This window comes from Triticum aestivum, chromosome 6B, assembly GCF_018294505.1.
Source record: "Triticum aestivum cultivar Chinese Spring chromosome 6B, IWGSC CS RefSeq v2.1, whole genome shotgun sequence".
Classification (NCBI taxonomy): domain Eukaryota; kingdom Viridiplantae; phylum Streptophyta; class Magnoliopsida; order Poales; family Poaceae; genus Triticum; species Triticum aestivum.
The window spans coordinates 31,559,702-31,577,270 of record NC_057810.1 but is presented as its reverse complement, the minus strand read 5'-3'; the positions used below and the strand labels follow the sequence as shown (position 1 = coordinate 31,577,270).

At 46.0% G+C, this 17,569-nt stretch overlaps 1 protein-coding gene across 1 annotated transcript; it reads left to right on the top strand.

Moving 5' to 3' along the window:
• Positions 1-8,615: 8,615 nt before the first annotated feature.
• Positions 8,616-10,151, top strand: LOC123133282 (high-affinity nitrate transporter 2.1-like). The gene has a single exon (XM_044552795.1). It carries the CDS (start codon positions 8,616-8,618, stop codon positions 10,149-10,151), a length of 1,536 nt encoding a protein of 511 aa, XP_044408730.1.
• Positions 10,152-17,569: the final 7,418 nt, after the last annotated feature.

Sequence of the window (17,569 nt, the reverse complement as noted above, 5' to 3'; positions counted from 1 at the left end):
TGCTTTTCTCCCTCTTTTCCCCTTTCCCTTCTACCTGGTTGTCGCAACCAGATGCTGGAGCCCTGGAGCCAGACGCCACCGTCGACGATGATTCCTACTACACTGGAGGTGCCTACTGCTACGTGCAGGCTGCTGACGACGACCATGAGTAGTTTAGGAGGATCCCAGGCAGGAGGCCTGCGCCTCTTTCGATCTGTATCCCAGTTTGTGCTGGCCTTCTTAAGGCAAACTTGTTTAACTTATGTCTGTACTCAATATTGTTGCTTCCGCTGACTCGTCTATGATCGAGCACTTGTATTCGAGCCCTCGAGGCCCCTGGCTTGTATTATGATGCTTGTATGACTTATTTATGTTTTTAGAGTTGTGTTGTGATATCTTCCCGTGAGTCCCTGATCTTGATAGTACACATTTGCGTGCATGATTAGTGTACGATTTATTCGGGGGCGTCACAAGACGGATCTTCACCACTTCCTCACCGGCCTTTCCCCTTTCGGTCGATGTCGCTGTTGTAGGCGTCGACGACTGGTGGATGATCGTACGAGTCGTTGGACGAGGCGCGGTGGTCGTCGTTGTCGAAGGAGTCAGAGTTAGAGAGGATGATCAGCCCTTTGAGCCACCAGTCGACCCCGTCCTACTATAGCTTGAGCAATGCCAACCGAGCCGCCTTTGTCGCTGCCTCCGCCGCCTCGTGCTCCGACTGCTCAATGGCAAGCCAGATCACCTTGGCATTCTTCCAACGGAACCGTCGAGCGTCTGTCTTCGCCGTTGTAAGCGACCGACGGTAGACCCAAGCGAGGAGCCGCTTGTCCTCGTCGGCGGCGGTGCACGGACTGCTCCTCCGCCTTCCTCTCCCTTGCCTGTTGCCCCTCGCAGCGCGCAACGTGTGCCTCCGATTCCGCCGCGAGCATTCGAGTTGGCGGTGCGGGCATTAGAACCCACCGCTGTGTGTGTGGAGCAACGGTCGGCTGGGGAAGGGGACGGCATGGGGGAGGGGGGGGGTGGAGAAATCTATACAGCCGTCACGGAGCTGTGTGTGGACTGGGAGGGGCCAACTCCAACATGCTCGCTACGCCGGCGGGGGAGAGGCGAGACGGCAGATCTGGAACTGCCCCACGTGTCTACCTCGGACCTCTTGAGGGCAATGCAGAGGGCCAGCTCCTTGTCGATATTGTGGTCCTAGTCGAAGCGGCTGCCGGAGCTCGACATGGTCGTCGGAGTCGTGGGAGTGGATGGAAATTGGAGAAATCGGAGTAGGGGGAAGAAAAGACAGAGTGAGAGCGGAGTGAACTGGGCTCGGGTTACCGGATTGGGGGTTTCGTGGGGACAGAGTGGGGTAGTAATTTGCATAGTTTTTGTTGTTAGCATATATACTTCCTGCGTATCAAAAATGATCTTACATTCTGAGAAGGTGGGAGTAGTAGTTAATTTTGCAGCCAGACCGAATCTGAATAAACCCTCGATACACAGGGTCAACTCTTTGCACGGCTCTGTACCTAGTGACTTAACGTGCAGTCCCATTCAAATATATAGCTTATCTCATATAAGTGGTTCAGTAGCCCAGCCATATGTAAGCTCAGCAGGTGGGGACAGATCGATGCAACTTGATGTCGCCAACTAATTAGTCTATGGACTTTTATTTCCACCGTACAGTTGCATGCATGTGCTGATGTTCTCCAAGAGTCAACTCTTGTACGGTGCGCTCACATACAATTATAAACGTCCACTTGATCGGTAGCTCTCCTTTTCAACTAATTACTCTGTGTTTCCCGCAAAAAAAACTAATCACCCTGCTTCTCATTTTCAACTAATTAGTTAATTGCCACTACTCAACTTGTGTCCCCTACACTCTTTTGCCGATTCGTTGGTTAACCGTGCGTAAGCAAAACCCACGGCCAGTTACTGTCCGTGACGGTTTTTACATCGTCGTTTTACAATTTGCCAGCCGGCTTGATATGGACCGGTCCGGCCCTTACGTACGTGCATGCTCTTGAATTCAACGTGCGTGCAAATTTGACTTCCGCGCCCGGCGGGAATCACGCACGGGAAACACGTCGTGGACTTACTCAGCCAGCTACACGACGTGCATGCAACAGTACACGTCCTGCTGACTCAGCTACTTGACCTTAACCTGCTCTGATAAATTAAGATAAGCAATACTCCTATGTACTTACGATATCTTGTGGATCTCCAGATATGTACATCTCGACGACAGCTAGCAAGTAGGGTATAATGAAGGATCGATCCAGTTTGCCCAAGGATCGATGACGAGGTACCAACACAGCACTCATCCGTACTCTGCATGTGTGCAACGCGTGGCCTGGGCTGATTGTTGTCCACAGATCACAGCGTCAACTCTTGGATCATAGCTAATGGTTGTACATTTGGATTGCATCTCTGGTTATTGATTTCAGCCATTCACGTCTAAGCTTATCATACTTAGGTAGCTTGGCAACCCTGATAAGCTCGACGAATTTCATAGGCTATTGCCAGCCAAGCTGACATGTCGCCATTGCTTGCAAGTAATTACATGGAGCTCCTTCCACGGCGTTCGCTTTCACTAACAGTACTGTGTTAGAATTAGTTGTTGTATAGGGATAGAATTTTCTTTGAATTGTAAACCTATTCTATCCCTTCTTCTGTTTCAACCTCTCCCGAATATCTCTCTGTAACCGATCGATCTAGCCTCGATCTAATCTTGTAAGCCACGGCACAAGTTCTATATAATGCAATGCGGCCCAAGCAAAGGGTTGAACGCTTCCCATATCATTTAACATGGTAACAGAGCCACTTCCTCAACAAAAACACATCTAGCTACCTTCCTCCATCGAGAGCATCTCTACCACCTCCGCCGCCATGTTGCCCAGCACCATGGGTGCACTTTCATCTTCCACCTCCACCTCCACCTTCGCCTCCTCATCCACCACCACCACCACATCCCTCGGACCACCACCACAGGAGAAGCTGACGAGGGGGGATTTTCTTCTCTGGAAGGCCGTCGTGCTGCCGCAGATCAAAGGAGCACAGATGGAACATCACCTCGACGAGAAGAGCCCGGCACCGCCGCCCACCCTCACCATCACCAAGGAAGGCAAAGAAGAGCAGATCGCCAACTTTGCACGAACCCTCTGGTATGCACAACAACAGCAACTTCGAGGATATTTGATGGGCTCTCTTTCCCACGATATTCTTGCACAGGTCGCCACGTTACAGACGCCGGCCAAAGTTTGGCGTGCAATTCATGCCATGTTTGCTGCTCAAAGTCAAGCCCAAGCCATTAACACCTGCATCGAGCTGACCAATCTTCAGAAAGGTAATATGAGCATGGCCGAGTATCTTGGAAAAATTAAAAGTCTCACAGATGAAGTTGCCTGCACCGCCGCCGCGCTCTCCGATCCGGAGATCGTCTCCAAGATTCTCGCCGGACTGGACATGGAATACAACCCTGCCGTCTCGGCGCTCGCTGCTCGGGTGGAACCGATCACGGTTCAGGAGCTTTACAGCCAGCTCCTGAGCTTTGATGCCCGTCTCAGCCTTCTTCACGGCAGCAACCTTCGCCAATCTTCTGCCAACGCTGTCTCCCGTGGCCGCGGCCGTGGGCGCGGTCACCAGGGGCAGTCCTGCACCGGTGGGCGCGGGCATGGCCACTTCCAGGGAGATGGCGGCTACAGCAACTCTGGAGGCGGCGGCTACAACAACTCCAACAGCTACACCAACAAACCATCAGGCGGCGGCTTCAACAACAACTCTGGCCGCCGCTCCTCTTCATCTTCCCGGGGGCGCCCTCGGTGCCAACTCTGCAAAAAGGCAGGCCATGAGGTTCTGGACTGCTGGCACCGGTATGATGAAGACTTTGTCCCCGATGCACGTCTTGTTGCTGCAGCTATGCGCGAGCAAGGGGGCGATGGCGTGTGGTACGTCGACTCTGGTGCAACCGACCACGTTACTGGTGAACTAGAGCAACTTGCTCTTCGGGAGAAGTACCTTGGCAACGATCAAATCCATACTGCAAGTGGTGGAGGTATGGATATTCGACATATTGGTCAATCTTTTATTAATTCTCCCACTCTTAAACGTGATCTTGTTCTAAACGATGTCCTTCATGTTCCACAAGCTGATAAAAACCTTGCCTCTATGTCTCATTTAGCCACCGACAATAATGTCTTCTTTGAAACTCACCCTCGTTACTTTTTCATAAAGGATCGGGCAGCGAGGGAACTTCTACATCACGGTAGATGCATTGGAGGGCTCTACCCCATCCCATCTGGAGATTTCAACCACAAGCGGCGTCATGCTTGTTCTACTACTATCAAGCCCTCTTTAGCACGGTGGCATCAAAGACTAGGACACCCATCATCAGTCATAGTCAAACAAGTAGTAAATAAAGGCAATTTGCCCTTGTCATCTAGTCAATCTAGTGAGTCCATTTGTGAAGCTTGTCAGTGTGCCAAGAGTCATCAACTCCCTTATCCTAGGTCAAACAGTGTGTCTCATGCTCCTTTAGAGCTTATTTTCAGTGATGTATGGGGTCATGCTAGAGATTCTTTTGGAAGAAAAAATATTATGTGAGTTTCATTGATGATTTTAGCAAGTTTACTTGGATTTACTTGTTAAAGCACAAATCTGAAGTCTTTTCTGTGTTTCAAGAATTCCAAAAACTTGTTGAAAGGCATTTTGACAGGAAAATTTTTGCAGTCCAAAGTGACTGGGGAGGGGAGTATGAAAAGCTCAACTCTTTCTTCCGTAGCATAGGCATAGAACATCATATCTCTTGCCCTCATGCTCACCAGCAGAATGGCTCTGCTGAGAGAAAACATCGCCACATTATTGAAGTTGGCCTTTCCTTACTTGCACATGCCTCCATGCCTCTCAAATATTGGGATGAAGCATTCATTGCAGCCACCTATCTTATCAATCGGCTCCCTAGCAAGGTCATTGGTAACTCTACTCCATTAGAGCGATTATATCATCAAACACCTGATTATAACTCTCTTAAAATTTTTGGATGTGCTTGCTACCCAAATTTACGCCCATATAATCGCCACAAGCTCGAGTTTCGATCCACCCAATGTGTTTTTCTTGGCTATAGTAATCTCCACAAAGGGTACAAATGCTTAGAGATTGCAACCGGCCGTATCTATATCTCTAGAGACGTTGTCTTTGATGAAACCCTTTTTCCGTTCGCCAAACTCCACCCAAATGCTGGCACCCTCCTACGTGCTGAAATAGCACTTCTTCCAGATCACGGGGGAGAATTATATAAAGCTGATCCTGTGAAGAATTCCATAGAAAAAAATTTGGATTCTAGTGATATTTGTGCATATTTGGGTCATGATTCTATGTGTGCAGAAACAAACAAAGGGGGCGCCGGATCCCATGCAGATTCGGGTGACAGCGGCGTTCGATCTGAGGCAGATCCTCGTGCCAGTTCTGCTGTCTCCAGCGCCGCGCGGTTCGAGGACGATTGCGGTCGCTCGCATGCAGCCAATCACGTTCGGGCGGCTGACGGGTCAGACCGCGTGGAGCCCACCACTTCAGGTGCGCTAGTGGCCGACAATCCTGGCACCGCGGGGCCCGATGCTGAGCCCACCTCGTCAGGAGTGGACAGGGGCGAATCCCCTCGAGCCACCAGCCCGTGGGCCGACTCTGCAACGGACAGCGGGACGCCTGGCGCGCCTGGGTCGAGATCCGCCTTGGATCGGGAGCCGGATCGGGAACCTGCAGCTGTCTCGTCTGCAGCTGGTCTCGCGGGATCTTCTGTGGTGCAACCAACAGCAACTGTCACGCCCGGATCTTCTGTGCAAACTTCACCAGCAGCAGCTCCTCGTCGTCACACTCGATCTCAATCAGGTATTATCAAGGCAAAAGAATATACTGATGGCACCGTAAGGTATGACAGGGTCAAAAGAGCTTTTCTTAGTAGTTTTGGTGAACCAACCCACTTGCATGATGCACTTAACCATAAAGAATGGAAGGAGGCTATGGATAGTGAATACAATGCACTCATGAAAAACAAAACTTGGCATTTAGTACCACCAAGGAAGGGAAATAATGTTATAGATTGTAAGTGGGTGTACAAGATCAAGAGAAAATCTGATGGAAGTATAGACAGGTACAAAGCTAGATTAGTTGCTAAGGGATTTAAACAAAGGTTTGGCATTGATTATGAAGATACCTTTAGTCTTGTTGTTAAGGCGGCTACTATTCGGCTTGTGTTGTCTATTGCTATTTCCAGATGTTGGAGTCTACGGCAGCTAGACGTTCAGAACGCGTTTCTTCATGGTGTTCTTGAGGAAGAAGTGTTCATGCGGCAACCACCGGGATATGAAAATCAAAGCACACCACATTATATCTGTAAGTTGGATAAAACTTTATATGGTTTGAAACAGGCCCCTAGAGCTTGGTACTCAAGATTGAGCATGCAGTTACAACAACTTGGGTTTACACCATCAAAAGCAGATACCTCTTTGTTCTTCTACAATAAAGGCAATATCACCATATTTGTGCTTGTTTATGTTGATGATATAATTGTTGCTAGTTCAAGCTCAGATGCCACCACTTGTTTGCTTAAGGATCTGAAACTAGAGTTTGCTCTTAAGGATCTAGGTGACCTTCACTACTTTCTTGGTATAGAGGTTAAACAAGTAAAAGATGGCATACTTCTCACACAAGACAAATATACCACTGATATCCTCAGGAGAGTGGGATTGGAACATTGTAAACCTGTGAGTACACCAATCTCAACCTCAGAAAAACTTACAGTTGAAAGTGGAGAAGTGCTTGGACCAGAAGATGCAACAAATTATAGAAGTGTTGTAGGTGCTTTACAATATTTGACTCTTACACGACCTGACATTTCTTATTCTGTGAATAAAGTATGTCAATATTTACATGCACCTAGAACTACTCATTGGACTGCAGTCAAGAGAATTTTGAGGTATCTTAAGTTCTCAGAGGGACTTGGGCTTCATATTACCAGATCATCATCCATGCTTGTTACTGCATATTCTGATGCAGATTGGGCAGGTTATCCTGATGACAGAAGGTCCACAGGTGGTTTTGCTGTTTTTCTGGGAACAAATCTTGTATCATGGAGTGCAAGAAAACAGGTTACAGTTTCAAGGTCAAGCACTGAGGCTGAGTATAAAGCTTTGGCAAATGCAACAGCTGAAGTAATGTGGATACAGACTTTACTTTATGAGCTTGGTATTAAGGCTCCACAAGCTGCTAGGTTATGGTGTGATAACATTGGTGCTACCTACCTTTCAGCCAATCCTGTTTTCCATGCACGTACCAAACATATTGAAATTGATTTTCACTTTGTCAGAGAAAGAGTAGCTCGAAAGCTACTTGACATTCGGTTCATACCTACAGGAGATCAACTTGCTGATGGCTTCACAAAACCACTTACTATGAGAAGGCTAGATGAGTTCAAGTACAATCTCAACCTTGGCAAAGCTTCATGAGGTTTAGATTGAGGGGGGGTGTTAGAATTAGTTGTTGTATAGGGATATAATTCTCTTTGAATTGTAAACCTATTCTATCCCTTCTTCTGTTTCAACCTCTCCCGAATATCTCTCTGTAACCGATCGATCTAGCCTCGATCTAATCTTGTAAGCCACGGCACAAGTTCTATATAATGCAATGCGGCCCGAGCAAAGGGTTGAACGCTTCCCATATCATTTAACATACTGTCCTCCAAACTTTGGTCAATTGGTCCTTTCCCAAACTTGTTTGGCGCTGTTATAGACCTTAAACTAGTCTTGATTACTACCAGCGACCCGCAAGATAGCTAGATCTTGATTAATACTACTACCCACAGATTATTACTACTGCTACCATAGCTAGCTCCTGCTGCATGTGCAACTGCAATTGGCTAATTAACATTTCTCCACCGTCAACTCTTTGCACGGTTTGCAGTAACACAACATGTACAGTACTTAGCTCTGCAGTTACCTAGAGTCAACTCTTGATCTATACAAGTACATCTTTGCAAAAGGAAAGAGCTGTTGATCTGTACTTAGTAGGATCAGGTACGCTTTAGGAATATCTCAACCTGTAAGTTTCGCAGTCAGATCGAATAAACCCTTTACTTTCAGTGTCAACTGTTTGCACTGTCCACTGCATATATTATCTCCATATAAGTACTCCCTCCGTCCGGAAATACTTATCATCAAAATGGATAAAAAGGATGCTTCCAGACGTATTTTAGTTCTATATACATCTTCTTTTATCCATTTCGATGACAAGTATTTTCGGACGGGGGGAGTAGCATGTACTAGTACGATCGTTGCAACAACTGCTTACTGGAGTATATGCTAATTAATTAAGGAGCAGAAAAACGTCAAACATATAACAAAAGGTGTGCATTAATTTGAGCAAATGAGGGAAACGATTGAAAGAGACGAAGGAAACCCAGAAAGCATATGCCAACGAATATGCCAAACCGAAGCTGCTCCTGGTCTATAAATACATACCTCCTTGTAGTCTCTCGAGCAGCAACGCAAGCATTACAACCTTGATACCTAGAGCTACCCCTTGCCTCCTAGTCCACAGTTCAGCTCAGCTCCAAGGAGCAAGCAAAGCTCCCCGTCTCCCCAGCCTCAGAACAAGAGGATATGGAAACGGAGGTCGGCTCCCCGGCTACCGCCACTGCGGCGCCCATCAACTTCTCGCTGCCGGTGGACGTGGACTCTGAGCATAAGGCCAAGTCCATCAAGATCTTCTCCTTGGGCAACCCACACATGCGCGCCTTCCACCTCGGATGGATGTCCTTCTTCACCTGCGTCGTCTCCACCTTTGCCGCTGCGCCGCTCATCCCCATCATCCGCGACAACCTCAACCTCACCAAGGCCGACATCGGCAACGCCGGGGTCGCATCCGTCTCCGGCGCTATCTTCTCTAGGCTGGCCATGGGCGCCATATGCGACCTCCTTGGCCCGCGGTACGGCTGCGCCTTCTTGGTCATGCTCTCCGCGCCAGCAGTGTTTTGTATGTCCGTCATTGATGGTCCTGGTGGATATATCACTATTCGCTTCCTCATCGGTGTCTCCCTCGCCACCTTTGTGTCATGTCAGTATTGGATCAGCACCATGTTCAATAGCAAGATCATCGGCACGGTCGGCGGCTTGACGGCGGGTTGGGGTGACATGGGTGGCGGTGCCACACAACTCATCATGCCTCTCGTGTTCGACGGCATCTTGGCATGTGGTGCGACGTCCTTCACAGCGTGGCGCATCGCCTACTTCGTGCCAGGAATGATGTTGGTGGTGATGGGCTTGCTTGTGCTCACCATGGGGCAAGACCTTCCTGACGGCAACCTAAGGAACCTTCAGAAAAATGGTGACATGAACAAAGACAAGTTCACCAAGGTTCTCCGGGGCGCTGTCACCAACTATCGTACATGGATCTTTGTCTTCATCTATGGCTACTGCATGGGCATCGAGCTTACCACCAACAACGTCATCGCCGAGTACTACTACGACAGTTTCCACCTCGACCTCCGCGCTGCCGGTACCATCGCAGCTAGCTTCGGCTTGGCAAATATCTTCGCACGACCAATGGGAGGTTACCTCTCCGACCTTGGCGCTCGCTACTTCGGCATGCGTGCCCGTCTTTGGAACATTTGGATCCTCCAGACAGCCGGTGGAGTCTTCTGCATCTGTCTTGGTCGTGCATCCAGTCTCCCCACCTCCGTCACATGCATGGTCCTCTACTCCATTTGCGTCGAGGCTGCATGCGGCGCAGTCTATGGTGTCATCCCCTTCGTCTCCAGGCGCTCCCTTGGGCTCATCTCTGGCATGAGCGGTGCTGGTGGTAATGTCGGTGGCGGCCTCACACAATTCCTCTTCTTCACATCATCCCAGTACACCACAGGCAAAGGACTCCAGTATATGGGCATCATGATCATGGTGTGCACGCTTCCTGTCGCGCTCGTTCACTTCCCACAGTGGGGCTCAATGCTCCTCCCTCCTAGCGCCGATGCCACCGAGGAGGAGTACTATGGTGCCGAATGGACCGAGGAAGAGAAGAGCAAGGGCCTCCACATCGCCGGCCAAAAGTTCGCCGAGAATAGCATCTCTGAGCGTGGCAAACGCAATGCCATCCTCGCCGTACCTTCCAGCCCACCAAACAACACGCCCCAGCACGTATAAGTCTTCAGTTTTTTTACTCTAGTGTGTGTACACACCCTGTATATACAGACGTACATGCCCCTGGGATCGAGGTGGTACACCCCATTAGGACGGTGTGGTATGTTTACCACCCACACCACATGACTTTTTGGGCACATAGCAAAATCGCAATAGAGGAGGCCTTAGTCTGCAATAAGGGCTTGTAATATGTTATAAGAAGATATCATATGTGAATATGCATTGTTCTGACACCATGTGCCGCCTTAAATTTCCTTTTGTGCACCCTTGTAATTTGGTAGAGTTTTGCAACGTTTTGCAACTTGTACTCCTATTTTTCCTTGTCCGATAGCAGCTCCGTGGCAGACGGTGACTTTGAAGTAGTACTATATGAACTGTATGTAAGACCACATGCCGGAGCGCTGCTACTAGTTAACTAACACATTGGTCAAGAGCTAGTTAGTAAAGCTACCTGCTGAAATAAAATACACCTCCTGCCACTAGCAACTTACGGTCCGTGAGACTTTAGGTTACGATGGCAATGCAGCTCTGCAAATAAGGATTTGACGCGGAGATTACGCGGAGAGATCCATATAAGCTGTGCAAACTGGCTTGCGTACTTAATTTGTTGGGGCTACCAAAGTGCGTAATTACTCTGATATAAACTTCTTGTTGAATGTTTGAGCCCTCGAATTAGTATGAGAGTAGGCTATCTGTCTATATGTTGGGGTTGCTACGTAAGTGTTGTTGCGAAAAATATTGCTACTTATCTGATACTAGTTGCTACTTATCTGATACTAATAAGAGAGATGAAAGTGAAACTCCTCTCTGCCTGCACTTTCCAGGTACTTACACGCCAAAGTCCAAAGTGTAGATCCATTCAAAGAGTTGACTCTAGCAGTAGCGTACGGCTGTACGGTGCCGTTGCTACGGAAGGTACGGACGACTATTATATTCTAGCGTGAAAGGTGGGTGATCTATAGCCTGAGCTCTCATTAGCTGGCATTTGAGATCTCCTATCTACTACATAAACTAGTAGTATACTAGTATCTACTAGCTAGCAACAGGACAAGTCCATTTTCTCTAAGCAGTTCCGTATGTAGAGTAGGTGCGTTCAAGAGAAAAATAAGTCAAGATTGCCAACAAAGACGAGACAAAACGTCAATAGAGTCAGTGATCAAAACAAGTACTCTATGGTGATCAATATGAAAATATGCAAGGCGGCAAAGAGTTGACATTAGCCCCGCCCGTATACACATATGCAAGAGGTGACATTAGCCACGTCGACACCGCGCTTGATACCAAAGAAGTGACCGGATATTTTTGTTCTCTGGATGACATGTTATTTGTTTTGGCAATTTCAAAACCAGAGTTGATCTTAAAAAAATCTAGTGTGTAGATATTAGAATGAATCTGACCGTTGGGAGCGGAATATATTTTCTTTGATCACGATATTCATTTTTTTGAGAAAAAATGAATATCGTGATCAAAGAAAATCAGATTGAGTTGAAAATTTTCCACAAAAAATGAAAAAACCTTTTTAGTGGAAATCCAAAAACAATCTGGTGTATAGGTATTGTGTGAATCTGACCCTAGGAAGCACCATGATTAAATTTTATTGTATTGGCAGTTCAATTGAACTGCCAAAACGTCATATATTTAGGAATGGAGGGAGTAGATCATAATATTCTACTTCTCACAAAATTCTAACATTGAGTTGAAAGGTTATTTTTAAGAAAAAAATCCTTTGCGTAGATATTAGAGTGAAACTGACCACATGAGTGCCCGCAGTAGACTTTTATTACTCTAGATCACCATTCTCTTTAAAAAAATCAAAGTTTAGTTGAAACTTATAGAAATATCCATAAACAGTCTAATGTATAGATCTTAGAGTGAGTCACATACCTTCATGTTTTTGCAGAGGAAAACATCGATTTCTGTGGTGAAAATAACAAAAGTGGGAGCTACAGTAATATTGTAAGATTTTGTAAAAAGGGATTGGGTTCATTTTTTTCATGGCTCACAAATTAGTTGTGATTTTTAGGAAACTTGAAATCTGGAAAGATTTTGAAAATCATTTGCGTGGAAGTTTCCTTTAATGTGCGGAAGAGTGAATTTTGTATAGAAGGGATTACATTATCTCGAGTGTCATTAAGAGTTTCATGGGGGGGGCACCTCTTTCTTTTAGATAGAAGTCCCGACCACGTCTCCTTTTATTCCTCGTGATGATAAGTCCCGACCGCTCTCCTCTCCCTTTGCCCTCGCTCGCTTCCTCCTCCCACACCCGCACAACCCTAGCCGCCTCCTCTCCTCTCCCCAGCCGCCACCGGCCACCTCCCAGCCCTCCTCCTCCGCCTCGTCGCCCTCGCAACCTCTCCTCTCCCCTAGCCGCCTCCTCTCCTCTCCCCAGCCGTCACCGGCCACCTCCCAGTCCTTCTCCTCTGCCTCGTCGCCCTCGCCACCTTGAGCTCGCAGCGAACGCTCTGCTCTGGCGGCGGTGGTGGCCTCTTGTGGCGGAGCAGGATGGGGAAGACGGTGGCGAGCAGGAGGGGGAAGACGGTGGCGGCGGCGCCCTCTGGTGGCGCAGGAGGAGGAGGGGGAGATGGTGGCGACGGCGCTTGTTCAGGGACTCGCTCAAGGTGCTCGAGCTCGACATCCAGCACGCCAACAACCTGTGAGTGCCCTCCCCTCCCCCCCTCCCTCCCTCCCTCCCACCGAAATAATCCCCTTCCTCAATTTCTTCAGTCTAGGGTGTGATGTTTTCGACTGAATCCGTCTGTCTCCTACAGCCCCGCCGCATGCCTCTTCCTCTTCCTCCTGCAGTGGACCGACTGCAGCCTCGCCGGCGCCCTCGGCCTCCTCAGGATCCCCATCTACAAGGTACTTCTCTTCTGTCTCCGGCTCTGTGGTTTCGTTGCAAAACTTGTGCCATATATATTGTTTTGACAGTGCTCGTTGTGGCTGTCTTCTTACCGAGGGGCTTTCTCAAAATTGAATGAAATAAAAAGGGCAAAAAGAAAACCATGTTAATTGGAGAAGAAGGGAATATAAACTCATAAATATGCTAGAAATATATTAGGTTGATACTGTCAACAAACAAGGACTAAAGATTTAGCATTTGCTAGAAACACGAATTTAGGCAAATGCGATATGCGTGACTTGTATTCATCTATTTGTTCTTCACCATACATTATGAGAGCGTGCGATTCGTTATATCAAGCCCACTATTGATCTAGGAATGCATCGTCTCCTACATCTCTTCTCACTTATGCTTCACTATTTGAGAATTCATCTATTTGTGCTTCACTATTCCATCGTCTCCCACATATTTTCTCACTTATGCCCATGCCGATTGGGTTCGCTGTCCTACTCCTTAAGCTTGCTGCTCAACACGTCGATTCTGTGTATGGTTGGGCGATGATATCATTTCTTGGTCTTCCAAATAAGAACATCACGAGCCCAGTCTATTGTGTAAGCCAAGTACCATGCCACAACTCACGATGTCGCTGAAACATGTTGGTTATGCCAGCTGCTGCAGGAGCTACATCATCCACTCGCCTACTGTACATTGTTTATTGAGACAACATCAACATGGAATATTTGTCTGTCAACTCAGTGAAGCACCAACGGATCAAGCACATTGAGGTTGATGTTTGTATTCTACTCGGAAAAGGTGACTATATTAATTAATTCTAAGCACCCCTCTTCAGTCCATCTTATATAGAAATCTCAAGCCTATGTCTATATAAGATGCACGTGCGTACATATACACTGCTTGAGCAACAACAACTTCTATACTACATACTCCTCTCTATGCGTATGTATGCATTACAAAGAGAAGAAATTGATAATAGAATTTGTCAGTCGATTCACGGAACAGGGCGGGAGGGGTAGGTAACAACAAAGTGTTTTAGTTTACTCCATCCTTGATCCGGTAGCGGAACAGGGACCTGTTGTACTCCTTATAAACTATTTTAATTTTATAATCATCTTTTGTTTCTCTCCAGTTTTTTCAGCAAACACATCGAGACGTTGGAAGAAATTGACGTGGTGTACAAGGAGCTGGCTTTACAGTCTGGCGTTAAGCACCGGGGAGGAGTTCCTTCTTTAGGTGGTGAGCTCACTTTCATTTCAGATCCTGTGGATGTTACCGTAATCATGCCTTATGTTGGCACAATGGCAGTTTCCAACCTCAGAGGCCTGGTAGGTGGCAAGTACACCATAGTCTCCACAGGACATGCAAATGCATCCACTCTATTTGTTCATTCATGTTTTACATCTTACTCGATCATGTTGGCATCCAGTATTCTTATATGCATGTGGTTTCGTCAACCTGGACTTAAATACAAACTGGTCATGAATGAGCTTATAAGTGTTTCTAATGGTCTTTTTATGCATGAATTATTCGGTTATTTGAATCATGGGTTTGTTTTGGTATATGTTCCTTTGATGGTGACCTGTCCACTTGAACTTTTGACAGGCTAGCTTCTAAAAAATGGGTGTATTAACTTTTTATGGTGTTGTGTTTACATCACTAAACATGTTTTTATATACTTGATATATGATGCATTTTTTTTTGAAAATTACTCAGTGCTCATTGATATTAATTTATGCTTCAAAATGCCATTTCTCCTACAGCATTGTGAATCTAATTACTGGATAGTGTATGCCAGTAGGTTTTGCTATTGATTAGTTTGCTAGCTAGAACAGAAGAGTATAAAACCATACATGTAACCTGCAGATTCAGTTACCAATTTACCATCAATATCATTTGATTCTTCTCAGAACTCAAGGTAGTGGAAGTGCACTGTTGTCCTGTATATGCCCCATTATTTTTTTGTTCTGTTAGTTATTCATATGGAAATTCTAGCATAAGGTGTGTTAGGATCTTTACTTTTTTTACACATCCTTTCATTCTTATCAAAGTCGCGAGCAGTTTAGCTTGAATCCAATGACTTTAAGAAGTTTAGAGATATTTCTTATAAAATATTACTGTTTATTGCCCCCTCTGATCAACAATATTATTCACCATGGTATATAATGTGGTACAGATTTTTCTTCTTCTTTACTACAGACGTATTTAGAAGTATCTACGGTTGAAACATGGAAATCAAGCGGTGAAATTAGTAACATTTGTATACGTGAACTTTGTTTCCCTGTGGGTGCTAATTTTTTGTTCCAGTCCAAACCTATACATGTATGATCTATAAAAGTAAAGCATTTTTTGTAATATTAATTTGTGACATTTGTATCTTGCTTGTAGTGTCCAGATTTCCAATTTTGTTGCTATATCTTTGGCGGTGAGTTGTTATCGATTTATTAGTTGTAGAGACAAAAGAAATTTGAAAGAGTGAAATTTATCTAATCCATGTTCTGCTTCCAACTTTGAAGAGTACTGGAGAAGATGTAATTCTGTTTGACCTCTCTTTCATTAATCCTTTAAGAAATATATATGATGTAGGAGAGTTGCACTATCATTTGGAATACTTCTTCCATATTGAGATGGGATGCATATAGTCAATGACATGCTTTTGAGTTCATATAGACAGTTCATCATAGAAAATACAATGCACTCTATTCTGCATTATATATGAATTTAGAATACATCATTACTATTTTATCGATCATTCTCACTGGTTTCTAATCATGATATTTGGGATTCTCTTGCACAAGGATGTTGTGGTATGGTAGTTCTTATTTATTGTGAACCGATTCTATCGTGCTTCTGCTTCTACGTGTTTGTTGATGATTGAACGGAGGTTAGATTAGATTATTGCCATGGTAGTTCTCATCTTCTTTATCTGAAGCAGTAAGATTGTTTGATGTTTTCTAGCTTTCCTTCGATTATGAAAATTCCCAGAGAATGTCCCATTGTCACTGCAAGGAGCAGCAACTGATATTGGTGCTTCCACCTCTGTGTCATGCCCAGGCCAAACTGCCACGCCCCCTGGTTCTCCATATTTTCTCTTTGGTGTTTTATACATTCAGTTATATCCTATCTTATCCAGTATGTCTCGTATCTTGGTTGATTTGCAGTTTATACTCTACTTTACAAACATTATAGTTATATTCTACTAACAGCTGGATTCACCATGCCGGGCACCTCTCCTGGCCGATATTGCACCTCCCCAAGATGCAGCGGCTGGCTCTGCCTTTTGCAGGGAGGCAAGGAGCACCGACAGGTCCAGCAACCGCCGTGCCCTAGCCCGGCCTCCAGCGATTGGCTAGACTGTCGCTGCAATCTGCGCGTGGTCGCCGCATGCGCGAGAAGGTGAGGAAGATGACCCGAGGTGAGCCGCCTCTGATCCGCCACGCAAGGCGCTCACCGAGTGCCTCTCCAGCTCAACGGTCCCCAACCCAAGGCGAGTCCCTCTTCCCCACATCCATCCATGCATGTTGTCACCGTCGAATACGGGAGGCCACTGATTGTGTTGCTAGGCCAGATTAGAAGTGAAATTCGCCTTTGAGGTTTAGGTTGGATGTTGAACTCCGTAGCTTAGAGATTGTGGTTGTCCTTTTTGGATCAGTGTACTGCTGCAGTTGCGCCAGTATATGTTGTTTTCCTGCAACTGGTCTTTGGGTCAGTGAACAAGAGCTAGAGACACAAGGTGAAAACACTGTTTGTGCCATTTGTTTCTTTCAGTTCTACTCATGGGACGCTGATGATTGATGGAGCAGGACCGCTACCACTCCTCGCCTACGTAAAGCACGTGCCAGATCTGAGCCAGTGAAGGCACTGATGCCCGTGCGACGCATCATCGTTGTAATGGTGAATAGCATATTAAGCCTCCTAATTTGTAGCGGTGCAATTTGGAGCCTTTGTGAAGTGGAGCAGCTTTGTCTGGTTGGCCTTCAATTATTTGTGCGTTGCTTGTGATCCTACTAGCTTAGTGTGCTTTGATTGTTTACTTGTTTCCTGTTTATATACCCTACATGCACTAACCTGTTTATCTAGCACTAATGGTATTTATTTTATCACAGGTTAGAACTGCTCTGTCAAATCCTTACCTTTCTTTTGCAGAGGCACTGAATGGTTTGGCTGGTCCACAACAGTCTCAGATAATCTTGATTTTACATGGTGAACGTTCTCTGTTGCATCATGATCATCTTGTGCTTGCCAAATGGATCTCCTGAAACAAATTCCTCCTAATAAATTGTAAAAGTCCTAATGAAGAAAAATATGTTCATGTCCTTCTAAAACGATGTATGTACTGGTTGGCTTTGTGATTCCTCTCAGATTGTGCTTTTTGGCTTTGTGATTCCTCCCAGGTTATGCTTTTCGTTCTTATGTAGCAATGCATCACTTCTCCAGGTGAAAAAATGATGGAAACAAAGGCTCTGTTTAAATTTGTTGTCCTTTTATATCTTCCAGCCTTTATCATACATTCTTCTTATCCAATTGTGAGTTTAAGTAGTTATACCTATCATTGTAAGCCTGTAGG

What these genes read in the sequence shown, in the direction of transcription:
- LOC123133282 (XM_044552795.1), top strand. Translation starts at nt 8,616, where the DNA reads ATGGAAACGGAGGTCGGCTCCCCGGCTACCGCCACTGCGGCGCCCATC.